Here is a 10,681-nt window from a genome sequence, read left to right as displayed (position 1 = left end):
GGGAAGACCCAGGACCGGTTCAGATAATCCGTCAGCGGGTGTTGGTGGCTGTGAGCGGCAATCGAACTTGGGTCCGCCGGGTTCGTAGCGCAGTGCTAAGGGACCGTCCATAAATGACGTCACGCACAAGGGGGGGGGGGGGGGTGAGAAATGTGACGTCACATCAAAATGCGCAACTTGAAATAAATATAGACAACACGTTCTACTTCATTAAATAGACTTTTTAATAAATGTTTTCTCCTACAACATCAGAGTGCAGCGCCACATTAAATACGCACTACAATGACAATAGTTTAAAGCGATTTGAAGCATGTTTTATTATTTGGGGGGGGGCAGAGCTTTGTGACGTCATATTTGAGGGTAGGGGGGGGCTCTGACTTTTTGTGACGCCGTGTGACGAGGGGGTGGGGGTCAAAAATCGTCCAAAATCGCGTGACGTCATTTATGGACGGCCCCTAACCGCAACACCACCGTTCCAACCCCAACCCACGCACAAAGATAAAGACCCCCCGTATAGCCTTAACAAGAGTGGCAGGGGCAAGCGGCAAACGACACAGACGGCGAGACGCAACACTCGACGAAGTTGCCACTCCAACACAATCAACGCTCTTCCTTCTCTCTCTCATCTCCCTCCTCTCTCTCCTCTCCCTCCTCTCTTCTCCTCTCTTCCCTCCTCTCCTTCCTCCTCTCTCTCTCTCGCAAGTTTCGCTCCACCCCATTGCCCCCACCAGCGTGTCCCCTCCTCCTCCTCCCCGTACCCTCTCCACCCCATTCGCCCGGGCCCCGTGTCCTGTCGATCTTCTTCCGCGGGGCGCGCTCCAAACCCACCCCCCCCACCTCTCCTCCTCCTCCTCTCTCATCTCCGCCTTCTGTTTGTGTCCAGCGAAGGCGAACTTCGCTTTCGATCCCAGGGAGTTCGCTGGGTAAACCCCCCTTCCCCACACCATCACGACGCGTCTTCTTCTTCTCCCTTCTTGTTGATGTCTTGGTCACCACGAAGTTGTCAACTGAAGCCATCGTCCCGACGGAGGCAACAGAACGAAGAGAAAGGCGAAGGAAAAGTGAGTGGAGTTTGTTTGATGAGACTTGGTGTTGTCGGCAAGGCAAACCTTTGCGGTCGGTCAGCGAAATAATTAACTTGCGGTAAGAGTGTGAAGTTACTGTACGGGGGACATTGATGCTTTTGTTTGAGTTGAGTTTAACAGGGTAGTGTACACACACACACTGCTGCCTTACGGCGTTAAGCAACACACGCAGTGTAAAGTTTACACATCGTTTTGACACACTGTAGGATCGTTCCCTGGTATGTTGTGGTACGTTAATCATTAGAGACACGCACGCACTCAGTTCTGATAAGTTTGGGATATGTACGTTCACATGTGATGGGCATACTTGTACAAGGACATACACACAATGCCGTGTAAATTACACGAAACTAAAACTAAATCATGCACACGTGTGTTCAATTACAGGGCTGTATATACAGATAGCATACAGACTGGCACAGACACACACACACCAACTACACATGGACACACAGAGTGTAAGGTTTATACAGACACACACTTGTGTACACAAAAAAATCATTATCGTTGTAAGCCCATCACCGTATAGACACGGTTTATACAGAGATTGTCACACACACAAAGACAAAGATCCCCCGTATAGCCTTAACAGGCTGTAGGGGCAAGTGCTGTTAGTGAGCACCTATGAAGGCCGGAACGGTACACGAGGGGGTGGGTGGCCAGCACCACGACCGACCGCCTTTGTCTCCCCAGTGGCGATGTTTACACACCACACCAGGTACTCATTTTAGGCTGAGTCGACCTAGGGGAGGCCCAGGACCGGTTCAGATAATCGTCACTGGTGTTGGCCGTGAGCTTCATAGCGCACTACCGCTACCCACACGGTCTATACAGAGATTGTCACACACACACACCCCATAAGACACCCATCCACAAACACAGACCAAAAAACGGACATCATCTTCACAGGTTCGCAATCCCCGACCTGTGGGGGGAAGAGGGGGGTGACGATGGCTCCAGGCTGCTCGACAGATGTGATCGGGGTGCGTCTGGTCACCTCTCTGGTCCACCTGATGATGGTCGTGCAGTCGACCAGCGCCTTCAATCTGGATGCTACTCGAGCCAATGTGCTCTCGGGTCCAGCTGACAGCTACTTTGGCTATGCGGTGGACTTTTACCTGCCCGGTTCTGACAGGTAAGCCATCGATGGGTGCGTGGGCTGATTGTTGTTGTTGTTTTAAATTAGGTTGTTTTAGAATTTTGATCTAGAATCAACATCTGTGTACTGTATTTGGCCGCAATAAATGTCCACACGATGACAAGCCACTTCGTTGAGCTTATGCCATTTGGGGCCAGGTCGTTTCTGACAAAAAAAGTGCTACGGTAAACATATTCTTAGGTTTTTCCCACCTGAAGACGGAAGCTTGTGTTGCCTCCGAAACGTCGTGATTTTTATTTTCTTTTTTAATTTTCTTTAACTTTTATTAATTTTAATGTTTTACCTACGTGACTTTACCGAAAAAACCTAAGAATATGAATCCTTGCAGTCACGAAAGCTTCAAATCTAGAATTAATGCCCTCTACGGTATACATAGTTCAGTGGATCTTACCTGGCAAAATAAATTAGTTTACAGTGCAGTTTAGGCGTGCGTGAGTCGCCATATCAATCTGCAATGCTCGAAATGATCGCGGTGATGTTGGCAGTCTCGACGTAGAGTAACAACATGCAGTAGACTCCCACAAACAAAGTCGTAGGTTCGATTCGTGCGCCTTTCATGAACCCCCCCCCCACAGTAGCTCAGCAAGGTCGCGTGGTAGAGTTGTGGGTGTCCTCTATGGGTTCTCCTTTCAGATGAGGCTCTTCCGCCAGCAGTGACGCGAGCAAGGCCACTTTCATTGCCGCACCTTTACCCATTTGACGCGTGGTTGTGTTGCCACCGTTATTAATTTATCTGACCAAAATATTTAACCAGTACCCGACCCACCTAACAGCACTTAAACGTGGTTCAAAGAGGCATGCAGAGAGATGTATTCCTAGAATTACTCTTGAGCGTTAGCCTTACATTGTGAGAGAAAGAGAGAGAGAGAGAGGAGGCCTTTATTCAGCAGTGGAGTGATCGTGGCAGATGATGACGATGACGACGAGAAAACCCAGCACGGGCAAAACATTTTGTTTTCACAGTTGTCTGCTCGTGCCACGTTCACTGCGTGCTTGTGTGACTGGCCTCTTGTGATGTTGGAGCATGTGTTGGGGTGACCCATCATTCATTGAGCCTGGCGTGGTAATTACCACTTGCCAGATCTCGTTAGAGGATTAAAGGGCACGGTGTGGCACATGAACATTTGTAATCCACCCAGCACATTGGAGACAAGGGTTTGTGGATCACTTGGTGTTGTCTAAACGTCCAAACCAACAGCTGGGCTGCGATGAGTCCATGAGATGACCGTGCAAGCCAGTGGGTTTGTGAACCTGTATGTGGTGTGGGACCTTTAAGTGTCTACTTCTAAAACGTGGTGGGTTTTCTCCGGGGACTCAGGTTTTCTCTCCCAACATAAAAAAAAACTCAAGAAAATTGGCTAAACATCCCAATGCATGGCCCTCCCCGATAAAGAATTGATATACAGTACAGTGAAGATTTCCCCAATAAAATTACACTTTCAAAATTATCATGGTAAACAATTGGTACAATTGTGTAGACAGTGTTCAGTAAAATAAAGACAAGTGTTTCAGAAAGTGAAAGTTGATGTTTCAAAGGGCAGGTTGAAAGACATGTGAATACAATTTGTTTTTAATTGTGCACAGTCTTCAAATATAATTTGCTTTGTTTATACTTTGATTTCTTTATTTAGGTTACTTTTTCTCCATTGTCTCCCTCTAAAATGAGACTTGTTTTTCTCCAAATAATCTTTCACTTGGTTTTAAATAAAATACTTTTACAGTATTGATGAATATTTCTGTTGTATATGATATTTCAAAAGGAATACAGTAGTGTCGTTAAGTTGGTGTGAGCTTCATCAGAAATGAGTAAATTATTCCATCCACCGGCAGTTAACCGCAGTGAACACGCACTCATACATTTTAATGGCTGTGGTTCTTTATAACGTTTCCGTCCACACATGCCAGAATATCTGTGCACATTTGAGTGACAGGACAATTTTCCACATCTAGAAAAAATACACAAGCTAGAACAAGGGAGAGAACAAGCGAGTTCTAGATACAGTACTCGGCTTCAGTATTTGAATAAGTGTGTTGACAGGAATGCGTTAGAAAATAGTATAGTAGTACTGAGGGGCCCCTTAAGGCTGCTGATTTTCTTTTATCACACTGTTAAGGTTGCGATGTAATATTATTGAACTGGATAAACACAATTGTGTTATTGCCCTGCCTGCCTTATATCGATTGCGTCTCAATTTCCTACCACAATTGTAATTGCCATTACAATATTTTTAGGTTTGACACAGTACTTTCCAGTTAGCCATTGTTACTGCGTTGGTTATTGTGTTACATCATCAAAGTGATCGTTCTTAAAGTAGGTTGAAAATACCGGTGGGTTGCTAAGAGTCTGAACCAAACGGGTGTTTTGTTTGCTACTTCTGGGATGAGTGGCCACAAAACAAGTGTTTATTTGCGTATTATGCACAGCTTTGTGGAAACATGTCAAATGTTAGGTGGTGACATTTTTGATGATATTTTTTCTGCACACAAGAAGCGCTCTTCCGTCCACGCGTAGACCTATCAATGTTACTGTGCATGTGCCATATATGACCTTTTTAGTTCTCACAGTTACTTGCACTGCTGTAACATCATGATTTTGTGCAAAGTGTTTTTTGGCTGTCTCTTTAAGCCATATGTAAACTGTTTTTTGCCATTGTCCAGAGGATACCCACGACTCCCAGAGTGGCTGATGTTGAGTGTGCTTGCAGGTGGCTTTAAACTAAAAAAAACAAAGCCTAATCGAAATATTGATTCAATGAGAGACTCTTATGGCTTTTGCTTAGAAAGTGTCCCTCGAATGAGCATTATTATTTCCTGAATTAGGAGCCCTTGTATATATGAATCGTTCTGGTGAGCACGCACCCTCATCCGATACTCTGAATTCTTAATCCGAGAGCCGACCAGCTTGGCTGCACCTTGACATTTGAGAGCAAATCTTACGTTCGGTGACAAAGATGTGCAGTTATAATAACATTGACGTTTTTACACGAGTTGATACATTTGCCCATATGACAGTTTGAGGCAGAGTACTGCCACGTGTACGTAAATATCAAGTTGGGCTTAGTTATCTTTGCGTTTGTACACGTTTTTCTTCAAAGATTGTGTTTATCGAAAGGGAAGCATCCACACACTATACACTGTTTTGAAAATGTGCGCATGTAATTAAGTGCACAATCTGGACACTCCGCTGTATCGTTTATCTGCATTTATTTACTAAATCACTTAGAAGATACAGGATGTATGTGTAATGTAGACACTTCTTTCTCACCGTACGTAGCTAATCAGTGGTGCGGGATATTCCATGGTGAACCATTTCCTTAGAATAAGACCGTTACCAGGTTTGCCCTGGAAAACACAACACATTTCAATACTCTTCTTGAGGTCTGGCATGCTAAAAGCACGTACACTGTAGGGTGTTTATACTGTACTCATGAAAACGATGTGGTTTGCGTAAACAATCTCATAACTTATTGTTGCTGTGCTGCCAAACTTTGAAATTGAGTGCAGAAATTAAGAATGTTGTACTTTTCTATTAACTGGAAAACTTGTTCACTACTCAAGTGAACAATGAAATGTCTGTTGTGGTGTTGTATCCGTTAAACCACCATGAATGGTGTCATGTTATGCAGATACATTAGAGTTAATTAAAAATAATTATTAAGCTTATGCTGTTCATAATTTTCTTTAAAAAATCCACGTGGTTTCCATTACTGTGCTGTTCTGCTATGTTACTCATTAATCAACGTATGAGTTCATTAAGAAAATATTAATGGCGAGGTCACCATAATATATTTGCATGTAATGATAGCCAGCCATGAGGTTTTAAACATTTGAATTTAAAAGGTAGCACAAACACCGTACAGCACTGGTGTATATATAAAACATTTTTAAAGAGCCCTTTATTAATCCACTGCTGGATTAAGACCTCAAACTATGTTGATGATAATATGGTGGTTGTTGCACCGTACGTCACCGCCTTAGTTCGTGTGGGTTGGGGAATGTAGGGAGGCTGCCCATGACCGCTTCGTATGTACGTATATGTATGTCTATATACCTTTTGCCACAAATGTTTATCCAGGAATCAAACTCAGATTACCAAGCAGGTTCATTGAGCAGGGTGTGAGCCACTATGCAGGCCTTACTCAACTCCCTACTTTCTATACTTTCTATCACAGTAATATATTTTTAATAGCTACGATTTGACCATGAAGGTCCTGGTGGTCGCATAATTTGTGATTTTTAATACATTCCTTGAAAGCACATTAGATTAGGCTGGAGGCCCTGGCAACCATGATCAATCGGCCCATGGAGATACGTAGAGAGAGAGACAGGGAGTCATATTCTTAGGTTTTTTCGGTAAAGTCACGTAGGTAAAACATCAAAATTAATGAAAATAAAATAAAATAAAAACAAAAATCACGACGTTTCGGAGGCAACACAAGTCTCCGTCATCAGGTGGGACCGTCACAGCCGAATTAGCTGCATCAAGTGAGCTTCAAATCTAGAAATAAGAGACAGGGAGGTTTACACACAGACATGGAGAGACACTCGCACACACGTGGAGATGTGGGGAAATGCATTTGGGAGATATTGAGAGAGATGTGCAGATACACACAGACACAGAGAAAGAAAAATACAGATTATACAGAGACATATATATATACACACACGAAGGATTTTGAAGGGGTGGGTTGATCCTTGATACTACAGGACTGATACCCCAACACTTGTCATGGTGAAAGTTTGGCAAACGGGTGATTGTGTGGGGTTAGGAAGACGCCCAGCCACCTGTTTCCTGCACAGTTGCCACCAACGCATGTACCAGCTGAAGTGACCTGAGGATGCTTTCATTGGGTGGAGAATGTCTACACATGTTGGGAAATGTATGACCTCTGAGACGAGACGTCATCCCCAAATTCTTTACTCTGGAAAATTCTCAAGAGACTGGGAATAAGAAAAGTAGCATTAGGATATGTCCGCAGTACTTACACGGTAGTATCTCTCTCTTTTTTATTATCACAGTTGCACAGCAGCAGTCCCAAAGGCCTGAAAATGCCGTTAGCCATCAACAAACAGAACTATTGTAGGTATATTACGGACGAATGCGTACGTTTGAATTGAGCAAAAGATATACAAACTTGGGGAAAAGAGACGAATGGGTGGGAATTCCATTTGTATGCCTGAAGGGTTGTAGGTTCGGGGTGTTTTACACTGATTAGACAGTGTACAGAGGTGCCAATTGGTGCAGTAACGTCAACTTTGAATATAATACTCATTGTGCACTCTTGTGAAATAAAATTATTAACACAATAACAATTGAAATAATGTTATGCATCTGTTATTGTTGTCTTACATATTTGTGAGTATGCACAGCATATAGCATAGTTTTTTGTGTTATCCTGAATTTCTACAAAGGCATTCTACAAAGCACACACAGTATTTTCATTGGTCAAATATTGTCTAAATGAAATGAAATATGCTAAATAAGCAATTGATGGTAATGTGTAATCTCAGTAAGCTCAGAATACACCTATGTGCCTTATACCTTGGGCAAAATCTTTGTTATGATATTTAAAAACTTCTAAGGACAGCTCATGGTTTTCCTGCTCATGAAGTATGGATGATGGCACACAGCTGAGTGGCTGCAGCTCCACCTGCAAACATCTTTGGGTGCCACAACAACGGGGCTTCGACATGGAGCGAATATCAAATATACAAATAATATAATTTGTCGCTTACGTGCGTCTCCATTGTTCAGCGTGAGTGTGGTCATCGGAGCTCCCAGAGCGAACACCACCCAGCCCGGAGTGGTAGAAGGTGGCGCCGTCTACAACTGCCCTTGGGCAGGAGATGCTGATTGCACGACAGTCAAATTCGACACCAAAGGTAAATGCGGAGAAAATGTGTCTGTGCTCAGCCGTTCTGCGGCTTTAGTGTGTCTCGCATCATCATTATCATCGGCTTCATGATCCATCCATTGCTGGATGAAGGCCTCTCCCCACGTCATCATCGTCATTCACTGTCCCACGATGCCACAATCTGTCGCCCTTCTGTGCATGAGTTGACCTTATCGCTGTGGTGGTGCTCCTCTTGGATGCCTTCCATTCCCTGGTTGCCTTTCCATCACCATCTTCTTGGTTCTTTTGGTAAAGTCACGTAGAAGGGAAATAATAATTATTATTTCCCAAGAAGATGAATCCCTGCAGTCACGAAAGCTTTAAATCGAAATTTTCATCACCAGTTTCGTTCATCGGCCATCATCCCTTCAAGGGAAGTGTCCTGTCCTAGCCTAATTTTTTTGAATCAGAATCATATAATCTTTATTTAGACTGGAGGAACCTCATGAACTATGAAGCTCTTTTTCACATATGCCCAGTATGGGCATTTATGTAACAATGTGATGCCTCTACTTTTGCACAACTGAGTGTGAACTCTCCATGGGCCTGAGAGTCCTCATATTCACGGCATAGGGCCCCTTGGCAAATTCGAAAGTAACTGTATCCTACAGGCAAATCTCAAAGGGCATCTTGAGAGACTATTGTATTTAAATGTAGATTTGAAGCTTTCGTGACTGCAAGGATTCATATTCTTAGGTTTTTTCGGTAAAGTCACGTAGGTAAAAAAAATATTTTACGTTTATGAATTTAAAAATTTTTTACCTACATGACTTTACCGAAAAAAACCTAAGAATATGTATTTAAATGCTTTTTTAAGCCAAAAGCAAACCACAACTTAGGTTAATAATTAGATGCAGTATTGTACTTAGTATGGTTAGAATCAACTACCGTATTATCTGGATCTATGCACTTTTCCCTCCTGTATTTGAAATGAAAAGTGTGAGGTAAGTCTTATAATCCAGAGAGAGTGGTAATTCCTCAAGATTACACACTGTCTTTGTTTACCTTTATATATGGTGCATATTTTGTTCGATTAAAGTTCCCTCCTTCTACCCATTCACTCCTACCCGTTGTACTGGAATTGTGTTTATTTACACTTACACAAGTTTTGTGTAGCGTGTGTGCCAGCGTACGTTTAAGTACATACAATATATTAACGGTGCAGTAAAACCGAATGAGAAAATGCACAAACAGTATGTAAACACTGCCATTGCAGCTCAGTTTGTCCATATTTCTCTTCATTATTTAGAATGCATTTTCAAATGTGACAGCTTTAGGAGCCGAGTTCTGCTCCTGCTTCTCACGAATATAGTCTGGAAGTAATCACTAACAGCCCATGTTCGCTCAGAGAGAGAGAGCGCACGAGGAGAGAGAGGGGGGGGGACCGTGCGGATGTTGTTACGTGCGTGGGAGTAATGCCAAACTAGTTTGCACAGACGTGTTATGCAGTACAGAAAATGTAACCGGATGCCAGGACTTTTAAAGTGGCAGCACTATCTGTGAAGAAATAATGAGAGTAATGCATTTATACTTGCAGATTAAGTAGCGGCCTTATGAGTCTTAAAGAACAAACTTTTAAATGGTTTGTTAAAGCCGTAAAACACATTCTTTGTTTTTGTAAGTCATGCCAGTGTAAACAGCGGGTGCAATTTTCCCGAAAGCAAAAACAACGGGATTTTTTTGGTGTGAAAATTGTATGTTAAATTTCGATTTAAAGCTTTCGTGACTGCAGGGATTCATCTTCTTGGTTCTTTCGGTAAAGTCACGTAGAAGGGAAGTAATAAAATGATAAAAAATAAAACATAATAAAATAATTCGCACGACGTTTCGGCCACAACGCAAGCAGCCGTCCTCAGCTGTCTTTCCGACAGACCTGTTCTTCACGTATCGTAAAACGTATCTGAGTATGTCTCTTTGTACGTGGCTTCGTTGCTGTTTATCGGTGAGCCCATCCCATATTTCTTCTAGGAATGTAGAAAAGACAGGGAGATATGAGAATGGATGTGGGGTAGTGGAGGGGGAAGACAAGGGGGGGGGGGGAAGCGAGTCCTGTTCAGGAAAAATACATTTAAGTGTGTGCTTTATACAAATGTGTACACTAAACTGTTTTTGAGACGAGTGTATTTTTCTATATTTTGCCTACAGTTGATAATTTTAAACAAGTTATTTTAGTCTGTTTATTTTAACAAACAGTCCTTTTTTGTAAATAATAAAATATAAAGCTTTTTTTGTTACAAATAATGCTTTAGTTTCTGGTAATGTCTCAGATATTCATTATATTATTGAAACAATCCATCTCAGTGGATTAGATCTTTACTGGGTTTGTTTTCTTTTATCTATCTTTGTAACATTCCTGAACAGAAGGAAATGGTTTCTCCACAATTTCCCTTGGAAATACGCTCCGCCGATCGAGCACGCTAAGTACATTGAATCGCCAAAGTGTGGTTGTTTTGAAAATGGTCTTCCTTACTTGACAATGTTCTTTGTAGAAATGACTGATGTGTGTCTGTGTGTGATGAGTCTGAATTCTCAAACGTATCTAA

General features: G+C 42.5%; 1 protein-coding gene across 1 annotated transcript in view; it reads left to right on the top strand.

Moving 5' to 3' along the window:
• The first annotated feature begins 534 nt into the window (after nt 1–534).
• The window catches only part of LOC144938203 (integrin alpha-8-like), a 52,757-nt gene continuing 42,610 nt past the window's right edge, over nt 535–10,681 (top strand). The window contains exons 1-3 of the mRNA XM_078866003.1: nt 535–1,061; nt 1,995–2,220; nt 8,000–8,127. Coding sequence (XP_078722129.1) covers nt 2,036–2,220; nt 8,000–8,127 — 313 coding nt within the window. The 5' untranslated portion in view covers nt 535–1,061; nt 1,995–2,035. The remainder of the gene's footprint in view (nt 1,062–1,994; nt 2,221–7,999; nt 8,128–10,681) is intronic.

This window comes from Lampetra fluviatilis, chromosome 21 (assembly GCF_964198595.1).
Source record: "Lampetra fluviatilis chromosome 21, kcLamFluv1.1, whole genome shotgun sequence".
Lineage (NCBI taxonomy): Eukaryota > Metazoa > Chordata > Hyperoartia > Petromyzontiformes > Petromyzontidae > Lampetra > Lampetra fluviatilis.
The sequence above is the reverse complement of the archived record's forward strand: the minus strand, read 5'-3'. Positions and strand labels throughout refer to the sequence as shown.